Below are 23,143 nucleotides of genomic sequence, written 5' to 3'. Positions count from 1 at the left end.
TCATCGGCAGTGAACCTGTTATGATGTCTGTGCTTTTTGTGGAATCATTAAAAATGCAAAAGCACATTTAAATTCTCTTTATTCCATTTACTCTCACATGGCTTGAATAATGAAATAGAAACGATAAAGTAAACTAAATGTAATGAAATGATAAATAGCTTTTTGAGAATTATATAAGCAAGTTCATTTGAGGTAATATAATGCAGTTTAAACAAGTGGAGACATTCTTTTTCATTGGATTCAAGTCCTTTGTTCGCTGTGTGAATGTAGACATGCCGTAAGACCAGCGCACCTTGAATGTGTGAGCCTTCATGCCATGAACAAGGAATGAACTTAAAATATGTGAAAAATAGAAAATAATTGGCAAATTCCCGATGGACCAAACTTTGCTACCATCACATATGTACAGACGAGACGGATAAATAACTAAAAAGTAATCTCAAAGCAGATCTGTATATGATGGAGAAAGTGAGTCTTAAACCGGTTATGAACGACAGAGCTTCCTTGTTTTCCTGGCTCACGCCTCCAGCCCAGACCCTGACGGGAGGAAGAGGAAGAACGCTGACCTCCGCTCTCAGAGGCAGAGATAGTAAAGCCAGTACAGCACGTTGACGAACAGGAAAGCCAGGGGGAAAACCGAGCGCGCGTGGCGGTCGATATTGTGCGGGTTCTCCACGCTGAAGACGTGCCGCCACCGTGCGCGAGGCCTGCCTCACTGACGACATGCAGCGGCCGTTCACGCAAACCGCCTGACCTCCTGACCTTTAACCCTGTTTTGGTGGGAGGCGACGTCAGGGCTCTTTGCTTTAGGATGGCGAGTTCGCCCCCCGTCCTCCCTCTCGTCTCCCTCATCAGCGCATGAGGCGATCTCCACCGGCTGTTGGGGTTGGATGCAGCGCGCCGGGAGGATGGATCCGTTGCCGTTCGATTCTCTAAAGTCTCTCAGGAGGTCCTGACGGGACAGAGGGACAGGGAGAGAGAGGTGCTGAGATGATAAGTGGGATGCTAGCACTGTCAACCACGCAATTCCAAGCATTAAGCTTAGGCTTAATGGAATTAAATATTCCATTGAGGCGATTAGCTAAAACATAAGCTAAGAAAATCTGTAAATATTTACTCCCAGTTTGTACTGAACGACCACCTTTCGTCACTCGTTTTGGGACGGTGGGGCGACGTGGAGGCGGCAGGCAGCCCGGCTCTGCGCTTTGGACTCACCCGTTGCAGTTCCTCCAGGGTCTGGTGCTGCATGGTGCAGAAGTGGGCGCAGGCGTACTCCAGCAGGGCCCCGAAGATGAAGGTGAAGCAGATGCCCAGGTACACGTCGATGGCCTTGATGAAGCAGTTGGCGTTGGGGAGAGAGGTGCGAGCGCCCATCATCAGCGTGGTCATGGTGAGGACGGTGGTCACGCCTGGAGACACAGACCGATCGACGGTTCATCGAGCGATTATTTCTGATGGCACGCACACGTCGATAGTGTGATAGAGCTTTTGTTTGGTTTGGTTTGTTTCTTCATGGTAATTAAGACATTGATTGCTTTCTTATGGTTGACCTGGATCTATTAACGCACACGGTACCACAATAAATAAGCAGTACAAGAACGGGCGTATCTATACAGACCGATGCAGGTCCTGGCCGGAACCGAGGACTGGCTGATCCAGAAGGATACCCAGGAGAGAACCACCAGCAGGGTGGAGGGAACGTAGGTCTCCAGGATGAAGAACAAGACGTTCCTACGGAGAGCAAAGTGCAGGACCAGCTTGGGGTAATTTCCTAGAAAAGCAAACGCAGAAAAAATTGATTATGGTTTGTTCAACACCACTGCAAAACTATAAAGCATGAATGGCATTAGTTTCAAGTTCATGAGGTTGTTCATGATGTGGTGATGAAGAGCTTATATTGTTTGAGAAGGGAGGGGGGGATTTGGGAGGGTGGAGGGGGGGATCTTACCTGTCTCGTACACAGCCTCAGACACTGAAGTATAGTAGCTCTCTATGCTGTACTGGGCCAACCTCAGCGTGTCCAGGCCTTTGACCGAATCATTGCCCCGGGTCCAGTAGAACACCACGTCCTGCAGGTTGTATCCCCCTGAGGACATGCAGCGAAACAAACGCACCCAAGAAGAAACCAAAAAAGTCACAGAAAGACACAGCACAGGTATAAATACATCTCCCGCACCTCCCCCGCCGGAAGACATACGCAACACACACAAACAAACACACACACTCTTTGGTTAATTCATTACAATCACCTACCCCACACTAACTCCCTTAACCCCATTCAATACTTACACTAACCAGTCGATGCCAGGATGGTAATGACTGATGGTGGTAGGGATGATGGTGATGGAGGGTTTGTTTCCATCAGCAGAATGAGGGGTTGTGGGTGTGAAACCCCCAGGCTACTCACAGCTCTCCAGCTGCAGGGTGCACACCTGTCTGTCCATGGGGTACTTGGTCAGGTCCATGTTACAGGCTATGGTGGCTGTGATGCTGGGAAGGGTTCAAATATTAGGGAGTACTGTGGTTGGTCGGAGTGATAACGCTTAGATGTGTGACTCTTGCCTTACAGACAAAAGCCTACTATCTCAAAAATGTCAATTAATTTTACAGGAATACTTTAATCTTTATTTTCCTTTCAGCACTCACAACTTTTCGGGGTTCATTCTCCTTTCAAACGAACTTACTCTCTGTGTAATAGAAAGGCACTTAAATACAACAACAGGGCGAAACCCGTGATGCACCTCCCACACTCCTCCTCCGAGTCAAACGGGTCCCGAGCCGCGGCCTACCGGAGTGCGTAGAGGACGGTGCCGTTGCTGAAGATGCGGATCAGCCGGTTCTCCACAGTGACGTCGTGCAGGAACGAGCGCTTGGAGTCCGGGATGAAGGTGTCCGGGATCCACAGCAGAGACACCAGCCGCCCGTCCACGCTCACGCTCTCGTTCCCGTTCCCGGGGAACACCAGGCGGCTGTCCCGCCACCGCTGCCGCAGGAAGATGGTGGCCGTGTAGTCCTGCGTGGGTAAGACGGTGGAAATGAGAAACAGCACCCTTCACGTCATCTGTTTACATTATACAATCATTGATTATTTTTTTCTGGTAATAGACAAATACCTTTTCGCTCTAACTGTTGTATCATTTCATTTCACATTTGTTTAGGATGGGCCCATTCAATTAAGTTATTCAGTTTTCATTAAGAGTTATTTAAAAAGTAGGCCTACCATATTGATCTCAGAGATGGCATCTATACTGGCGATGTCCAGGCTCATTCCGATTTCCACAGGCCCCTCTATCAGAAACGGAGATATAAGTTACAGGTTTCTTAGTATGGCAAGCTAGGTGGCTCTTCAAGAAGACAAGACAAGCCCAGATAGGCCATGCTGTATGTATCATTTTGCTGATGACTCATCAGGTTTGGGCTCACCATTAAGTTGGGTCTGAGGTATTTTATTATATCCCTTCATCAGCTTCTGGATGGTCGGATGGAGCTGGGAATCGTTCCATTCTCCCCAGTGTTGCCCAGGAAACATGCACCCACTGGTCAGTGAAAGAGGGTGAAAGAGCATTGAATAGGCCTGTTCGGCCATGTGTGCCCTGTGTAGCAGGTGTTAAACATGGCATGACTGTAAGGGCCATTTTCTTCTTGGAAAACAGATAAAAAGTCAAAAGGTAAAATAAAGTATCATTTTTACTATGCTTATTTTGGGGGAGGTTTGAAGTGACATTTCCAAAACTAGTATTGCATTAAAGTATTTCAAGTGAAATAGGACGTATGGCCTACAGCTTTTATTCTCGTAGGCGCTTGAATGACCTACCTTCGTTTGATAATGCATGGAGGGAGTGAGCGTGAACTTATGACGTCTGGGAAGGAATACAGATCTTGAGTGGTATCTAATCAATTATTGCAGTTGTCTAGACGCTCCAAGATAATAAATTATTGAGTCTTCGTTATCTGAGAGCATCTGGTGAGCACTTGCACCACGCTACACCAATAACCATCTTTGTCCCACCATATAAGGCAACAGCTAGCAATACAATGTATGACAATTTAGAGCCTACCATGCTTACGCATTATGAGAGGAACAATAAAAGGGGTGTGCCTGCCCACACATCGATGGAGAGGGGACTGCAGAACATCTGCAGGTAGCGCCATACAATGAACTTCGGCAAGCTCTAGTCTGATTGTTCCGATTGTGGCGTGACTTTTAGGGCAGATACTGCAAAGCATTCTGGGGAAAGTCACTCCTTGCAATTTGGTCCACGCAGCAAAACAAATTAGGTAACTTTGCTGGCTAGAGTAGAGATTATAACCCAACATTGTAGGTTGACTTTAAGCCTTCCTAGTTACCCGATCGGTCAACAGTAGTTATGGACGATAAATAACGCGGGCCTTGTCAATTGTCTTTAATCGTCATCAAATATGACAAGTTCACAGGGGTGTTAATAGGACCTGGACCTTATTTTCCGATCAGGAGGAGGACCCTTTTAGAAATTGGTCTAACATTGAGTGAGAAGGCTGCAGCGGTAATCCGGACGGCTTTGTCCTTGGGACAAAGCGCCGCGTCAATGTCACAGATTGCTTTGACTCGTTACTACCCCCATTAGAAAAAAAAAATTCGGCATAAATCCCTTAGACAAAAACATTTTTAAAAATCGCAATATTTTCCTTTAAGGGCCTGGTGCCATAATCTATATTTTCCCAAGTTTTCTGAAAATGTGGCAGCCCAGTCTCTCACAATCTGTATGTCTGTGCTTTACTTTCATAAACATAATGCATAATAATTATATATATATATATATATATATATATATTTTTTTTTAATATATATATATATATATGCACCTCTTACCTTTGTACTGTCAGAAACAGGACCACTAGAGTCAATGGCTGGACAGACATCACGGTAGCGGTGCAAGCTGGGAGACAAAGGACATGTCAGTGAATGTACCTCTACAATCTACTTAGTAGCAGCAATTTGGGTATTACCAGAGTGTCCACAAGGTGGCGACATGTAACAATTATAAACGATTATAATATAAAATATACAATTATATATAAAGTATCAAATCCCCGTTGTATTACACGTAGCTTGATGTGTACACCGTTAAATTCTACTAATCTTATACTCCCTGCTTCCGTAAACATCTCATTAGCTGCATGGTGTGTGTGTGTGTGTGTGTGTGTGTGTGTGTGTGTGTGTGTGTGTGTGTGTGTGTGTGTGTGTGTGTGTGTGTGTGTGGTGTGTGTGTGTGTGTGTGTGTGCGTGTGTGTGTGCGTGTGTGTGTATTCCAATCTTTTCTCCACGTCCACATCCACTCCTACACCCCCTGCTAAACAAATATGCTAAACAATTAATTGTAAATGTAAACTGTAACCTAATCCATGTCTCACATATAGCGCATTGATCATTTCCGGAAGCCATAAGCCCAATAACAACTCTATCATATTGACATGCTTGTGCTCCAGAAGTGGCTGAATCTTATGGAAGACCAATTCTCCAGCTCGCAGCTCCGCAATTGATTGCAAAGTCCATGCATTATTCAAACACTTTCCCACATAACATGTGATGGATTGTCACACTGCTGTTTTTTTCCCTCTCCAATCGGATATCATTGAGGATCTAATAGGAGGTTTATTCAGTTCCAGTTGTATAATCATGATATATTTCAACAAGCAGCACCCATTTTAACTAGGCTGCTCGTTGCTATGTTTGTGTTGTTGTTTGTTGAGGATTGACAAATAATCTGTTGCTCCCTTTACAAGTCACTTTTCTTTCATTCTTATCTTATTATTCAAGGTGGTTATCTTGTACCATCGCTACTCACCAAACCTCTGTTTGATCACCCCCCTCTCTTCCCTCCCCTTGCTCTATCCTACCTGATTCCAGGAGTAATACGTAAAACACTTTGACATGCTTATAAAACTTTGAATATAAGTTTCATTCCCATATGACAACAACTCAGAGTTTCTGTCTCAGAATAATTACATGTTAAATGATAACAATTTTCCTCAGGAGAGAAATCCGTGATTTAGTGAGAGGAAACACATTGGTTCTACATCCCCAATATACATTTTATAATAAGTGTTTAAATCTTTAATTCAGCTTCAAGTAATTGTTTTATCCTCCCTGATTAAGTCATCTTTAATCCTACCTGCTGTTAAATATGACTGTATCTCTCTTCTGGTTTCCCGTTCCCTCTTAGGTCCTCCCTTGAGGAGTTCTTCGGCTTTTCTTTGTATCCACTGTTCTCCTCCTCTTTTCTCTCCTTTCTTCTTCTCCGGGTCTTTTCCAGTGGCTCGAGTTGTTGCTGCTGTTCTCACCGATCAATGCATTGCCTGTAGGTTTTCCCACCTGCAAAGCGAACAGATGCTACTTGGTCATGGTCGGCGAGGTAATTGGCTTTTCTGCTTAAAGTACCAAGCACCTCTCACATTCTCCTGCCACTGAATGAATCTCTACTCAGTGCAGCTCCCTCTCTCTCGCTCTCCCCCTCTCTCCCCCCCCCCCCCTCTCTCTCTCTCTCTCTCTCTCTCTCTCTCTCTCTCTCTCCTCTCTCATCTCTCTCTCTCATCTCTCTCTCTCCTCTCTCTCAAACTCTCACTCTCTGTCTCTCTCTCGTCTCCGTCTCTCTCTTCCATCCACTCTCCCCCCCTCTCTCTATATTCTTCTTTCGCTCTCTCTCTCTCTCTCTACGTCTCTCTCTCTCTTCTCTCTCTCTCATCTCCTCTCTCTCTCTCTCTCATCTCTCTCTCTCCTCTCTCTCCTCTGCTCTCTCTCTCTCTCTCTCTCTCTCTCTCTTCCATCCACTCCCCCCCCCCCACATACTCCTCCTCTCTTACCCATCTCCCTCTCTCTCTGTATTGCTTTCTAATCATTCCTTTTTAATCAGACACCTTCTCTCATAATTCTACCTATCTTAACTCCTACCCTTGTGATTGCCGTCTCTAATAAAAAAAATAGAAACACGCACGCACACACAAACACCTAAATCATAGTTATTCAGGTCTTCAGGGAGCCTTCTTCCAACATCTCATTGTATCCCTTTCATCCTCTCACTTCTTAGCTCTGTTCCCCCGGTTCATATATTGCTGTCTTTTTCTCTCTTTCTATCTCTGTTTCTCTCTCCATCTCTCTCTATCTATCTGTCTCTCGCTCTCCTTCTTTCAATCTCTCTCTCTCTCTCTCTCTCTCTCTCTCTCTCTCTCTCTCTCTCTCTCTCACACTCAAACTCTCACTCTCTGTCTCTCTCTCTCTCCGTCTCTCTCTTCCATCCACTCTCCCCCCCCCTCTCTCTCTCTCTCTCTCTCTCTCTCTCTCTCTCTCTCTCTCTCTCTCTCTCTCTCTCTCTCTCTCTCTGTCTGTCTGTCTGCTGTCTGTCTGTCTGTCTGTCTCTCTCGTCCTCTAACTCTCCCTCCGTCTCTCTCTCTTTCTCTCAATCTCCCTCTGTAGCTCTCCCTCTTTCTCTCCCTCTCTCACTCTCACACTCTCCCTCTGTATCTCCTTCTTTCTTTCTGTTACTCTGAATCTGTCTCTCTCAAAATGTCCAATGGTTCCTCTGCATTACAGAGGCTTGATAAGGACCACAGCAATCCTATTATATCGGTGGTCCTTTTTTTTTTTTTCTGCTTTTATTTATTCATACGTTGTCTCCTAAAGAAAAATGCAATTTCACACTCCTTCCTCCACACTCCATCAACTGCAATCCCCACAGCCATGGTTTGTTTGTGTTGTGAATCCAGTCCCAATAAGAGCAGGGAGGTTAATGCATCTATATTTCCCCCGTGCACACTTGGAACAGCAACTACCCCCGTGTTGGACCTGATGTCCCCTTGTCAACCCCTTGTCAATAGCATAAATCGTCTTGATGATGCTGATGCGAGGCATGATGTAACAAAAATGAGCATCTAGGGTTCTCATTGGCTGACAGGTGGTATCGCTGGAAGCTCAAATGTCCCAAGCTCAAGACGTTTTCAATTGTTGTTTGTTTCTTTTTTTCTTCAGGTTGATGAGACATGCAGTCGCGCAGGAGTAAACCTTTCACCCCGTGTTTCAACAGCAAGGTCACATGGCATCTGAATCACCGTGCGCCTGCCGCTGGCCATTCAGCCGCGTTTCCGCTCCAGTTGTAGGATCTCACCTCCCCGTCCCTAGGACCTGTGACGCACACTAGCTAGAACCCAAGCAGGTGTGAGAAATAGACAAGTCAAGGACAACCGCGCCGCCGGATAACATCTGATGAGGGTGTTGAACAGACTCTCTCGACGGGTAGAGAGGAAAGGAGAGGGAAGATAAAAAACATTACAGGTGGGAACCCCTTGTGTAGGCGGTCTAGTTCAACCCTGTTCTGAAGCTTTGAATATTTATTTTCAAGATTTATTTACTGAAGTAATGAGTGGTCCGTTGAATCGTAACAAACACTTTTTTGAATCTAGATATTTTTGGACTTCTATCTTAAGTCAAGATCCACTGACATACGGTCACAATGCATTATGTTCCAGTTCGTCTAAAGGGCCAGTGTCACTCTGATGTTCCTGGCTGTCATCAGCGCTGTTCACTGAGATGATTTCTGAGCGCCCCTCCGGGGGTAGGAGGTGTGGTCCGATGTGGGGGGGGGGGTGACAGGAGGTGACCCAGGATGCTCCATTGTAGGGTTGGGAAAAATAATAAATTCTTCGATGCATCGAGATTCTCGCTAGAACGATTCTGTCTCGACGCAGATAAATTAATAATCAGAATAAAAAAAATATATATCTATATATACATATATTATTATTTATTTTTTGGCCTGCTGCAACATTCTGTTCGCCAGAGAGGGATAATTTTTGTAATTTTACAATTATTGAACTTATCTTCAGTGTGTATTGGCCAATCTGATTTGTTTTGACACGATTGTGATTCAGCCTACGCATAGCATGCGCGCAAACTCAAACTCACCCAGACACACAAAGTCCTTCTAATTCAAGAGCAGCTTTTCCTTTAAAGACATAGAAAAGAAAGATTAGAAATAAAATAAAACTGAAACCCTTTTTTTTGCATGCTTCCATATTGTGTTATAATGCAAGCTGCATTGATTATTGCATCGTTCATAGAAAGTCATATTTGTGACAAAAGCTTTCGCTCTTGTCACGCATGGAAATGTACATAAAATTGTTGACCTCATAATCTGAATCGAATCGTGAAGTGCCAAGAGATTCCCACCCCTACTCCATTGTATGGGAGCTGTTGAGGAATAGTAATAACACATGGGTGATTTTTATAACATAACTAGCAGTGGGCACCTCTCACACATGTCTCCATTCGGCTCAGTCTAAACCAGTGAGTCGCGGCCCATAATCGGGTTAGGTTTGTTGCGAAGACCGAAAAGAGGTTTACTGTAGTGAAGAATATATATGTAGAAATAATGACACTTTTGGGAAATGGTGATCTTTCACTTTTCCGGCCTCAAATAGTGATTTGCATAGTGAACAGGGGAATGTATCGCGCCTCATCCACTATAGCGCCAACCTGGAAGAATGAATCGTATATTTTGCTCGCTGCACTAAATATTCAGTTTGTCTTGGGCCAAAAATACTTCAACAGGTGGGTCAGGTCAGGGAAACACTATGAACCCCTGATCGGATTTTAAACACCTTCTGGCAACCAAGCATTGGCACATTCTGGCTGTGGCGGTATGTTAATTCACATTTTCTCCCCAGTCCACGCCCACAGACATGCATCATTGAAGCACTTTCCTCTCTGTTTCCCATTAGCATTTCAACTGCGCTCTTGTGTTATCTTGCCATTTTCTTTCTCTAGTCCATTCAGGTTCTCTTTAAACCTGTTTCAATCTACCTTTCAAATTAATGTATTTTATGCACGAAAGGTGCTACGTGAACAGTATGTATATAAATAAATATATATATATAAAAAATGTATACATTGCTGAAGTGTGTGAGTGTATGTTAGCTGAAACATAAGCTCAAAAGGCTTGGATGTCTGAGATTGTGTAAATGTCAAACTGGAGCAAATCAATAGTGCCCCAAACCAATTTTAAAACACTTGTCAAATCAGTGTGTGCATGTGTCACTGAGATGATCTTCGTACCTCTTGTAGAAAACAGGCTCTGGCCCCCATTAAAAATAATTGTCTCTCCTAAACCCAGAATGTCTCAGAAGGGGGGATGGGGGTTGTGTGTGTGTGTGTGTGCGTGTGTGTGTGTGTGTGTGTGGGGGGTAACTAGAACCCCCCCTCCCCCCCCCCCCCCACACACACACAAACAATTTAAACAGAATATCTGCTTCCTATTTATATATTGTCTATATCAATCTATTCATAACATATAGTATCCAGACAACTGCCCGTCCATCTGTCCACCAGTTATTTAAGCTTCCATCCATCTCTGGCGTTTGCATCCTTCCATCTGAAAAACCACTTGTTTCCATCTGCATTTGTTTTTCCATTACAAACCAATCTAAAGCTATTTGTACTAGACTGCTCTCTCTCTCTTGATCAAACGTAATAGATACAATTATTTCTGTTTATGCTATGCTGTTCAATGTAAATATAACTTGTTGTATGTTGTACGTCCTGGTACTTGATGTACGCACTTATTGTATGCTGTATTTAGTTATCGTAATTAGTTATGTAGCATCTTATCATAGCTATCTATGTTGAAAACGGGTAATGGGTTAACCTAGCAATTGTTTGTGCCTTGCACTTGGTTCTATGAACATCCATATTTTACAGACAGTGCTAAATTGTAAGTCGCTTTGGATAAATGTGTCTGCTAAATGCCCTAAATGTAAATGTGAATGTAAATATACTTTCAGGTATGCCTGCCCTGGGTATTAACCATCACTGACTGGAAACATTGAAGGGACGTTAACCTGTGATTTGTGGGCCACCATGAAACATAAATACCATTGGAAAGCCCCCGAGGTGTCAAAGGAATAAATCTCTTTCTAAGACACACACACACACACACACACACACGACACACACACACACACACCACACACACACACACACACACCACACACACACCCACACACACAACACACGTCACATGAATGATGCTTAACTTAAAAATGAAGGAATAGATGGAATAGATAATTCATCTGTTCAAATTGCTATCTCCTTTGACCACCCACTTCCCCCCCTGAAGCAATTGGCTGACTGCCCCTGCCGCCTCCCCCATGAGACTTTTAGCGTCTGCTGGATGAGCACGGTGACGTCTTGACCTTCATGCTTGCCCTTGGCTTCATGCATGTTCATGAGATGTAATTACAGAGTGTGCAGTGGGACCAGTATACTGGTTATATTTCAGAAGGATTGTGGCTACAGGTTGTCTCTCTTGTGGTGGACTGAAGCAGCATAGTCTTGTCTTGTTCTGTACCTCTGCAAGGTCTTCCAGTCCCTTAGTATGGGGAGGGACTGGATCGTTCATCTATTCCAATCGGAGCACATCGAGCCTGGATGGATCCCTCACTCTCTCTCCTCTGGCTCTCTCTCCTACTATTTATCTGTAACTTTATTTCCCTCTCTGTATTTATTGTCACTCATGTGGGAAATGCCCTTCCTATTAGAAAAAAAAGTGTTACCCATAGCACAGCAAGCTGTTTGGGGACATGAAAAATTGACAATTTCATATAGTTCAGGGAATAACAACAAACACCTGGATTCCTTTTTACAGTTGAGGCAGCTAATACCACCATGGTTTGAAAAACACGAATCAGTTCAATTGACCTTCCTCAACATCAAAATACAACAGCAGGACAAATAATAAAAACAAACTGATCCAACATTTAACATGTCTAATGTCAGTTTAGTTGGTGTCTCCTGTATTTTGGACGAGACAGACACGTAACGTAAGTGATGGACAAAAAAAAAATACATACTAAGATACATCCGTTTCTATCAGTCACAACTGAATGAAAATAAATAGAACAAGCAAAAAGCAGTGGCTGCTGTAGGTTCAAATGAGACACTGAATTGTACATCTAACCTTTGGGGAATATCTAGAGGGCTGGTAGCTTGCTGCTTTTCCCCTTTTAGTTTTCTCTCACCTCCCTCACCCCCATCTCTCTCCTTCACTAACTCAGTTTTGTTTTGGCTATCAGCCACCTGGTTCAGAGCATTTTAAGCCCCCTAACCAAATATTTTCTTACTAAAAAATGTTAAAAGCTTGCTTCCCGTTGATAGAGACAGACGATTGTAAATATTGCTCCTGCTTCTAATAGTGCTGTGATAGAGGGTTCACGGACAGTACGTTGTACTGTGGCTTGGAGGGGAGCCTATGCAGACAGCTGTGGATTGCCGTTTGTAATACTTAATTGAATGCTACAGATATCCTACATTACGACTCGACTCCATGGCTATTAGACTGGAATTGTTAAAGAAGACGTAGGGGACAAATTTGCATGACATTTCCATGGTTATCTCACCATACAATCATGCCTCATATACTCATCCGCGTCACGTTAAAACCCTATTCCCCTTGGGGAGTTGAACGAATGGCACACGCAGCTAACGCAGTACTGAATGTGTGGGAAACAACTTGGAATTGGATTTTAAGAAGCATGCCACTAATCCATTTCTGTGGATGTCAGTCCACAAGTGCAAAAGGGGGAAAAACTACCTCTCCATTGGGGAAAGCAAACCGATCGTTTGCTTGGTAAACTTTAGGGCCGTGCACACACAATTTTGGCGGCAAGGGCCTCAAGATTAAAAAAGGGGGACCCCCACACACACACACAACACGACGCACAGCACGCACACACACACAAACCGCAAAATCCAATATTCCTGATCAACTCAAGAACAGTTTCCAAACATGGTTGAGACTGTTCAGAATTCTATTGTCAAAGTCAATAGTGTTGCCGTCTAGCCTGGCTATTGCCAGACCAAGCTCAATCATAGATTGCAAGTTGATCTGGGCAGGGTCGCTTCCCTGTCGTCACTGTTGTTAAACCAGCCAATAGCGCACCAGGGGGAAAAGCCAGCTTGGTGATTGGCTCCCGCAAAAACGTATCCAAAGCAGAAAGAAATGTATTGCTCTTCTCCAGACCCTTCTGCAGGGCGAATTCAAATTGCCGGCAGAATGGGCTGGGGGTACCCAGTCTAGTGGCCGACGTCAATAGTTCAACTTCAATACTGTGGCCGGTGTAAAACTGGTTTTGTAAAACAATTGATGTCTTCATTGGCATAAAGGAGCTACTCGTTAGGTGGGTGGGGTATATGTGTTATTACAAGGCACCTTCTTTCTCCCAACCTAAGAGTGATTGATTCTCATGATTGCAAATATCAGTCAGGCAATCTTGGATCCCTTCAGCGCTACAATATTTGTGACCCCATCCACCCTAAAATGAGGAAGTCATGAATTGCTTCATACATTTATTGCAGCATTCTTCAAGGAAAGTGGATCAAATCCAAAGGATAGCTTTTAACAGTTACTATATTTGGTAAAGTATTTCGGTATGGTAAATTATGACTATGGAGCAAAAAGGAGGTTGAAGAGTGTCAGCCCATATCCTATGGGGCTGCCAAGAGATTCTGAGGAGCATGCTCGATGTGTATGTTGTTATGGTCTGATCCGCATGGCCCGGAAGTAGTGGGAGGAGCCGGTGTGACGTATTACCCTCAGGCCTCCTCACCTGTCTGTGGTGCTGCCCTCTGTGGATGGAGCTGTTATTGCAGCCTTCAGTAAGGTCCTGCTCCCCTTGTGACTATGTATAGTATTTACAGCTTATATGTTTGGTCCTGCTTCCTAGTGGCTATGTGAGGGTAATGCAGCTTCTTAAAATACTTAACGCATTCTTATATTCTTGTCCATTGTCGCCAGTATTACAAAAAAGACTAGAAAAGCTTGGATGTGAAAAATAGATATTCTTTATTTTGCTTTTCTTCATTCATTACAGTTATTATTAAATGTAGGCATACCTCTTTTTACAAAACCCCAAACTGCAATATAACCTCATCTCACACACACACACCACACACACACACACACACACACACACACACACACACACACACACACCACACACGACACACACACACACACACACACACACACACCACACACACACACACATTAAGGCAACTAGTAGCAGACTGCTGCATATAAATTAGACCATCTCCCTGTATTTCCTCTGTCAATGTCTGTCTATGTCCGGTCTATGTCTGTCTGTCTCTTATTATATATATCTTATAAATATACATTATACACACACATATATATATGTATACTGTGTATGTATATATTTCTCCCTCATCCTCACTTGCATAGCTCTCCATCTTTGCTTCATTAGAAAGATATAGCTGCTTGCCCCCCCACTTTATTCAGGGCTTTTATTTTCACCAGACCCGATGGATACGTCTTACTGCTCTTCGTTTACCTCCTACATCCCATGGGACTGTCTTGGAAACCAGCAGTACCTTGGCAGCTGCTTCCAGGGTTAGAAAAGTATTCTACCCTCTGAAGGGTGGAAAGTATTTTAAACACCCACCGGCGTCGCACACATCCATGCACAAATACAGCACACGCACACGTACATGCACGCATGAATGCTTACACACACACACACACACACACACACACACACACACACAAATGCACTTCACCATGACCACTTCCTGGGCATGTCGAGTTCCATTACTTATGGTCCCTGTTGGAGGCTTGTGTTTCAACAACCTCCTTTCTATCCAGCTCCCCCAGTCGATATCCCTTAATACGTTGGGAGGGACCCGCACAGTTCTGCTCTGCAGTGTTTATCTCTCGCTAAGGAAATGCAATTCCGACTAGTTTATTTGGTGATTGATTACATATACCTTGTCACATACCCTGTGTGTATACAGGTCCCTCTCCACACAGCATTATTCTCGGTCTCTCTCTGTCTCTCTCTCTCTGTCTCTCTGTCTCTCTCTCTCTGTCTCTCTGTCTCTCTCTCCTCAAACCCTCTATCTTCACCACTCAGTGCAGTGTTTTTGTTTTGCAGAATGACCACCTAACCCCGGAGGTTGTCCAGTCTCCTCTGGCCCTTACCTGGCTGGTCCCACTTGTAATTCATGATGAGTGATGTGTCAGGGCCGCTTATCGTCTCGGCCACCGGGCTCCTGTTGGCCTTAGTGCGGGGCCAGGGCTGATGGATTCTGGGAGGTACCAACCCCAGCTGAGATGTTCGAGGCAGCAGTCCTAGGATGTTGTTATATATATATATCGTATATATATCTATATATATATATATATATATATATATATATATTATATATACTGACGTTCAAAATTTGGATATGGATGTTGTTGTATATATATATATATGTATATATATATATATATCTATATCTATATATATATATATATATATTATATATATATATATATATACTGACGTTCAAAATTTGGGGTCACCCAGGAAATTCGATTTTTTTCCATGAAAACTTTCATTCAACAGTTTTCAGCTGTGCTAACATAATTGCACAAGGGTTTTCTAATCATCAATTAGCCTTTTAAAACGATTAGCTCAACAATTTACCATTAGAACACAGGAGCGATGATTGCTGGAAATGGGCCTCTGTACATTCATCATTTACCACATTGTTTTACCACATGTTATCTTCATGAAGAAAAATCGACATTTCTAAGTGAACCTGGGGTGGAGCCAGCAGGTTGCCAGACCTACCACTCCCCTCACTCCTCCCTGGCGTCTGCCACAATATATATATATATATATTTATGGATCAGACCTTAACAACAATTTATTTTGTTTAATTTAAACTTACTCTCTGGCTAAATTAATCATTCAAACAATCACTCTCCAATGACAGATCGGTACACTCCATCCACACTGAGGGGGGATCACTGGAGTGAATGTGCCAATAAGAGTTCAGTCATTTAAGTCTGATTGGTAAGGATTCGAGTGCCTCCAAAATTGCAGCAATTGCCACATTTGCTGAGTGTAATGTAACATTTCTCGCCACGTAAAACATCTAATCTCCTTCTATTTATCACCCCTTTGGCAACAAAAGTTGAATAGAATGTTTTTCTATTTTAGTTAGGAAACTGAATGCACATATCATAGCAATTCTGCCTTGCCAATTGGCCTTACCCAAATCTTACGTTTGGGTAAGGCTGCTCAAGACAGAAATAAAAGACATACACATTATAGATATTTGATGTTTAATGCCACATGTCACCACTAGGTGGGCCCGTTTACCTTGGCAGCCCTGCCTTGCCCTCCCGTTGCACCTGGTGGAATTTCCACAAACTGAAAGATTAACATTGTTTTGTCTCATTGCTCTGTCTCATTTGTTTAACAGTCAAAGGACACGTGCAGTAATAACCTATTATTAGTTGAGATGTCATTGAAAACGTTTTTAAGGGACTACAACATTGTGGTTTTGTAACTCGTCTGAAGCGTTGATGAAGGTTAAAAAGATTGATAGATAAGCAGATTGATTGTTGCAATAGAAATAGGCCTAATACTGTAGATACAGTTATGAATGGATAGATAGATGGATAGATGGATAGATAGATAGATGGATAGATAGATAGATAGATAGATAGATAGATAGATAGATAGATAGATAGATAGATAGATAGATAGATAGATAGATCGGCAATTACAAGGATGTAATACATATACTTTCAGCAAAGTACAAAGGTTAAGGAATATTATTGATTTAAAGATTTTATTATACAATATTTACATTATGGCCATCTCTCTCCCTATCACCCTCCCTCTCCCTGGCCCTGCTGAAATGGCCATGTTTACTTCATGTTGACATGGCAAATATTTTAGGGTGCAATAGCCGTGATTCATATGTACACAAGGTCTCCCAACGTTGTGTTTGTCTTTAAACTTCTTCCAAATCGTGTATATAAGCCATGCTCGGAACAAGCAGATCATTCACTGCCTTATTCCTTTTGTATGAGTTTGACCAGAGGAAAATCGGGAGATGAAGGAACTTTTGTTTTATACTGGAGAGATCCCTTGACGGATTTAAAGGAAATTTGGACAGAGAGGGCGATTTTCCCTGATTTGATTTAGCTGGGTTGTTCAACAATCCAGCTGACTGAATGTCTAAGTGACCTGAAGAAAACAGTGCTGCTTGTTTCTTCGCCTGTTTTTGATTTTATGCGGTTAATCGATTTTTGTTCTTTTACCAAAAAGGGGATCTGATCTGAACTGGTGTGCGTTAAATATGAATTCCATGTGAGGAGACGTTGAATTAAAGTCTTTACTCTTTCGTGAAAAATGGCAGGATTTACCTTATTTTTCTCCTGACCTCTAAAACTAGAAGGACACTGAAGAGAATTACGACGTTGGGAGTGACGGGTGTGCGGGGCTGCTGATTTGAGGACATCATCTCATCCTTTCCATCAGATGTGTGCGTGTGTCGGGAGTGTGTCAGCGTGTTTACCCATAACAGAGGGCACGGCTGCATGGGCCCAGGTCTTACCTGTAGCATGGGGCTGTGACGACCCTACCGTTTACTAAACAGCCCAGGAGCCCTCTGTTTTGGTCAATACAGGACGTTTGCGTCCGTCTTGTGTGTGTGCGTGTGTGTCTGTCCTTGAGCTTACGTGTCATTGTGCAATTGTGTCCTATTCTGGGTATATGGACCCTTTCTCGTCTGTGTGTGGGTGTGGGTGAATGAGGGTGTGTGTGTGTGTGACTGTGTGTGTGTGTATGTGTTTTTTGGGGTAATTGACATCCATTTTTTCCCAATGAAACATTCTAAAAAACGAAAGGTTGGCACTTTAGTCTGCGGTTACACACACACTCACATATTCCTTCCATAACAAATTAGGCAAGGTTCATTATTATTTCAGGACTTATCCCCTCACCCCTACATGCACACCCACACAAACACACCCCAGCCACGGCACTTGAGTTTGAGTTTACATTATAAACACATGCACAGGCATACCCTGTGTTGACAAATTTCTGCACACACAAACACCTACAACAATGTGTGTGTGTGTGTGTGTGTGTGTGTGTGTGTGTGTGTGTGTGTGTGTGTGTGTGTGTGTGTGTGTGTGTGTGTGTGTGTGTGTGTGTGTGTGTGTGTGGGTGTGTGGAGCCAAGAGCCAGGCGGCAGGTGGAGGATTTATAGATTTTAATGTCATCATTCTGTTTGTGATAATTCTCCAATGCTCCATTCTGACTGATCGGTTTGGGCTTTGTTTAACTACAGCAAAGCTAATGCATTCATGAATTTATGCAGCACATAATTTGCCCTAGACTCTATGAAAAACTTGTACTGACATGGGTAACATTTTTTAAAGAAATGAAGCAAATAATTGATGATTAGCTGCTGGAAAAACAATCAACTTTTTATTCAAATACCCAGTATTAAGAACAAAGACGAAGGGGGAAAATGAGGGAGAATCCCATGAAAGAAATGTTGGGACGATGACAAGTTTAAGTATCACATTATTTGTGTAGACTTTACCTGAGTAATTACCCTCAGTTTCACCGTTAACTATCTCTATCGGACCCCATCTTTCCCTTCCTCAGAGTGATTAACGGTCACACATTTGCATCAATTTGAGAGTGACTAAATAGATATGGTAGCAGGTTATCTGTGATGTTCATGCAGTGTTAGAGACCTCAGACCAGCCGTGTTTCTCTTGGCAAATTATTCTTTCTTCCAACCCAAATAAAAAGTGTTAGGAAATCTTTCTGAACAATCTTCATTCATGAATGTATATCAATATCTTCCCTGATCTTTGTTTACTTCTCCCTCTTATAAAAGAAAACATCCGTTTTTTCTTCTTCCCTAATTTCTTTCTTTCTTTCTTTCTTTCTTTCTTTCTTTCTTTCTTTCTTTCTTTCTTTCTTTCTTTCTTTCTTTCTTTCTTTCTAACTTTACTCTGCTCATCTTGTGCTCTGGTACTATTTCTGCCTTAATGAGATTATCTTTTAGTGATAACATCGTTGATGCCACTTGTGCGGGAAACCCACAACTGATACATTTTGCGAGGGTAAAGTCAGTAAAGAGAAAGGTTATTTGCATGAACATTTGGCACCACCTCAATTTGTTGATTGATTTGACTTCTAAGGTTTACAATATGACCAGGAGGCAAGGCATTTCCACACAGTTAAATCAGAAAGCATCACAGCAGGATCTTAGGAATATAATTTGCAAAATCATCAACGATTTGGATAATTCAGTTATGCAAATGTTGAAAGGTCGACCTCTTTCCCTCCAACCCCCAAGTAATTCCACAGATTATCAAGAATGTTAAATTCAACTTAAACTAATTTAATGCATCAGACAAAAATGTGTGTGTGTGTGTGTGTGTGTGTGTGTGTGTGTGTGTGTGTGTGTGTGTGTGGGTGTGCGTGCGTGCGTGCGTGCGTGCGTGCGTGCGTGCGTGCGTGCGTGCGTGTGTGTCTCTGTGTCTGTGTGTTTTGTGTGTCTTCTCATGTGTGTATGTGTGTGTGGTCACAGGTTTTCAGTGCACATTACTGTTTTTGTGTCTATGTGTGTCTAGGTAGTGGGATTAGTGTGGTCTTTCCACATTGTTTTCAGTAAACTTCTGTCATGCTGCCTCTGTTTCAGGGTAAATAAAGGCCTACGGGTATCAGACATCTATCAAAGGTTTAGGTTTACTCTCTTCAGAGAGCAAAAATAACAACCGATGTACAATTTATATCTGAAACCAAATTAAAGTTAACTCCACAAATCCACTTTACATGCTATGGACTGAAGAGGTGACTTCACTCTTTTTGAAAAAAAATCTTCGAAAACAGTGTTACAACATACTTTGCTTTTGGCTGTTTCAAAGCACCTGATGGTACGGAAAGCCAAAGATGACTTACTTTCACGGCTCTTTTGATACTAGGAGGAAAAACATTCAGTATACAAATAAATATATTATCGAATAGTGGTTTTAATATGTATATACTGAAAGCATTTGTGTTATTGATGAGAGGATTTAATAAAGAATATAACGGTTTTGCAAGGAATTGACAATTCAATTTGTTAACAAAATACCAATACCAATTAAGACATGTATTGATGTTGGTTGAAGAAGGTATATGTATAGGCAACCAAGCATGCAATGTCACAGTCAATCATTCCTTTGCCCATTTCTTTGAAAGTACTCATGGATGGCAATCAACACCATTTAACAATACAGTATTCACAGCAACACCTTCCCTTTTCCCTATATATTGAGGTTTTTCCATCTTACAGTTGCCTCTCTTTATTCAATGTCTTATCTGAGCTAGCAATGTGAGTATAGAGGTGGTGGTGGCATAGTCTCGGTGAAAGGACTTGTTGGGAGCCAGTTTGAGATCCTCATCGTTTAGCAGAAGCAGTTAACCATCCACCAGAGGAGGCTCAGGTTACTCGGTCATATGGGTTCTACCCATTCTCCACATTCTCTTGTCATTACAATTTCTTTAATTGTTTGTGTGAGTGGGGGTGTGTGTTTTTCACGTATGTCTGTGTATAAGTGTAGCTGAGTTCCATCTCTCAGTCCTAAAATGATATTGATACTGTGCAAAATTAAAATTAAAATTAAATCAAAGCTTTAGAGTTCCAGAACATTTTTTAATAATATCAAAAACACACAGTGTATACAATACTTTGCCATTTTGTACAAGTAAATCACCCCCAAATCCAACAATATAAATGTGTAGTCAATGTTAAAAAACACATACATATTTACAGACAAAATCCATCAGTTTTTTCGATAAGATTGTTAGATTGTATATCATGTATTGATTGCATATCAAATTAGTGATTGGTAGCAATGCTGACGTGTTTTCCTTGTTGGTCGTACCATGTTAACTACCTTGCAATCATGCCTACATTTTCCCATAGGTGTTGAATAACATCTTTATGCTAGATCAAAAGCAGAGAGCAGAAACATTGGAACGGTACAATGTCAGCAAGAGCACTGATCGAAGATCGGTTTAATAATGAGTCAGATCTGATTGCAAACAAGCTTGTGTCAGAATAAAAAAGATGATTTAAGACCAGATAATCAGGTTGCCTGGGATTTTTGAGCGTGTCCTCTGTATGGTCTAGAAGCTGATTCAGCCTTTCCTATGGGAAACACAAGGTTCACACCCTGCTGTCTCACGCTATAGTGAACTCAACTGTCTAAGTCAGCGCAAAAAAAACACAACCTGACACACAAACAAGACAAAAATGTTTTCCCAAGGTGTGTGTTTTTTTCATCTGCTAAACATGCATTTGTTTCTCCTGGTTAAATGCCTAAAACACAATTTACCTAAAAGTGAATAATCAAGAGAGTCAATGGTGAATCGAAGTCGCTCCAGTAACCTGATATTCCTGCTCCAAGTCTTCTCAAACCTCGGTGCCCTCGCGTGGGTAGAGGATTCCCGCTGAACCCAGCCCCGGGTAGAAATGCCCATTGAACTGACTGAGGATGGGACTGCTGTACCCGAGGGAAGAGTGAGTGGGGGAGGACGTCAGTGCGGGGGGCAGTGGCAGCGCGGCTGCCCACTCCGACGGCCCTGAGCCGGCAGAGTAGCCACCAAAGACCCCGGACGACGCTGCCCTTTGAGGCCCCTCCATGGACAGGTTGAGCTGCAGCGGCCGGGGGAGGCCGTCCCCCCCCAGCTCGTTGACCGCCATGGCGGAGACCCCCGTCATCTCTGAGAGGAAGCTGCTCAAACACGGCGTGGGGCCTGAGGACGAAGGGGAAGGGATTCTGTCCGGGCTGTCGGACATATCGAGAGAAGAGTTTCCGGAATGTTTGGGGCTGTCTCGCCCGCTGTCAACCGACTCGGACGCCCCTGAGCCCCCCTCGGCTGAAAGAGTGTCTGATTTCCTCTTCCTCTTGCGACGGAAATTTCCATTGTCAAACATCTTTTCACAGTTGGGGTCCAGTGTCCAGTAGTTGCCTTTGCCTGTGACGTCAGAAGAGCATCAAAATTGGATTAGATCAAACAAACATGGCACATCTGATGTAACATAACAGACATGTACCGGGAAAAGAACATACACAGACACGTATTGGGAATACACGTGTGAATTGCATTGTCAATTAAAAGACATTCGTTGGATAAAAATGAATATAAATCTTAATTGTGTTTATTGAGTTTATAGAGTTATTACCTGGATCATCCTCATCTCTGGGCACCTTCTTGAAGCAGTCGTTGAGCGACAGGTTGTGTCTGATTGAGTTCTGCCAGCCCGCCTTGCTCTTGTTGTAGAAGGGGAAGTTGTCCGCCACGTACTGGTAGATCTGACTCAGGGTCAGCCTCCTGTCCGGGGCTCCGTGGATGGCCATGGCGATCAGAGCAGAGTAGGAGTACGGCGGTCGCACCAGCTTCATCAGGTCCTCTTGAGAAGGCAGGGAGAACCAGCTCAGCTCCCCCCCCGGGCCTCCAGCCCCATTGGGGCCCAGGTAGGGCCTCTGCATGCCGTAGTGTTGAGGCACAAACGGGGGCCCGGGGTTCCCCGGCGGGCCAGTGGCGGCCAGGTAAGGCGTTGTGTTGATCCCGGGGCCGTTGAACCAGAGGTAAGGGTTTGGGGAAGACGCGGCATAGTCGCCGAGGTCGTAGGAGGAAGGAGTGGTGCGCTGAGGGCTCGGCAGTGAGGGAGGAGGGTAGTAACAGTCACTGTACATGCTGAGTTCTGGGGGCTCCTGGCCCAGGTTTGGGAACTGGGGGCCACAACGCGGAGGAGACTGGCCCTGGGTCTCGAATGAAGACATCAAGACAGAGTTTGCACCCACCACTTCTTTCTTTTTTTTTACTTTACCCTGGGTGGTCCTTTGTTTGTGTTTCAATCTCTAATGCCTTGAATTACAGAAGTCTCCTTTTTTTTCTGATCCAAAAGGAAGGTCTTAGAAAGTCTTCTGTGCAATGTTTAAAAGTAGCCTATCTTCTCAAGGCTACAGCGTTTACAGAGCTCACTAATCTCCTCGAGCTCTCTGACTCCCTTGAAATGTGTTGCCTCTTTGTCGTTGTTTTATGTCTGAGAGGTCACCTGTCACACCTGCTTTATCTCCTTCCCATGAAACACCCCCTCACTCATTTGATTGGTTGTTTCCTCAGGTTAGCAAGTCTTTCTTTCTTTCTTTTTTTTTCTTGGTCAGCAAGTTCCTCATTTAGTCACTTTTAATTACGAAATGTTCCATTATTACTGTTACCCTTTCTGAAGTAGATATTGAGG

At 43.3% G+C, this 23,143-nt stretch overlaps 2 protein-coding genes across 2 annotated transcripts; both read right to left on the bottom strand.

The window, feature by feature from the left end:
- Positions 1–68: 68 nt before the first annotated feature.
- Positions 69–6,484, bottom strand: gabrp (gamma-aminobutyric acid type A receptor subunit pi). The gene is made up of 10 exons (XM_030368355.1): positions 6,153–6,484; positions 4,850–4,916; positions 3,424–3,536; positions 3,221–3,288; positions 2,790–3,013; positions 2,408–2,490; positions 1,949–2,086; positions 1,619–1,771; positions 1,216–1,409; positions 69–952 (listed from the first exon to the last, which is right to left on the bottom strand). The coding sequence occupies exons 2-10, from the start codon at positions 4,897–4,899 to the stop codon at positions 737–739; spliced, it is 1,239 nt and encodes a 412-aa protein (XP_030224215.1). The 5' UTR covers positions 4,900–4,916; positions 6,153–6,484; the 3' UTR covers positions 69–736.
- Positions 6,485–20,139: 13,655 nt separating this feature from the next.
- Positions 20,140–22,929, bottom strand: foxi3b (forkhead box I3b). Its single transcript, XM_030367423.1, has 2 exons — positions 22,082–22,929; positions 20,140–21,873 (listed from the first exon to the last, which is right to left on the bottom strand). Exons 1-2 carry the CDS (start codon positions 22,680–22,682, stop codon positions 21,308–21,310), a joined length of 1,167 nt encoding a protein of 388 aa, XP_030223283.1. The 5' UTR covers positions 22,683–22,929; the 3' UTR covers positions 20,140–21,307.
- Positions 22,930–23,143: the final 214 nt, after the last annotated feature.

The sequence above is a fragment of the Gadus morhua genome, chromosome 10 (genome assembly GCF_902167405.1).
Source record: "Gadus morhua chromosome 10, gadMor3.0, whole genome shotgun sequence".
In the NCBI taxonomy this organism is placed as follows: domain Eukaryota; kingdom Metazoa; phylum Chordata; class Actinopteri; order Gadiformes; family Gadidae; genus Gadus; species Gadus morhua.
The sequence above is the reverse complement of the archived record's forward strand: the minus strand, read 5'-3'. Positions and strand labels throughout refer to the sequence as shown.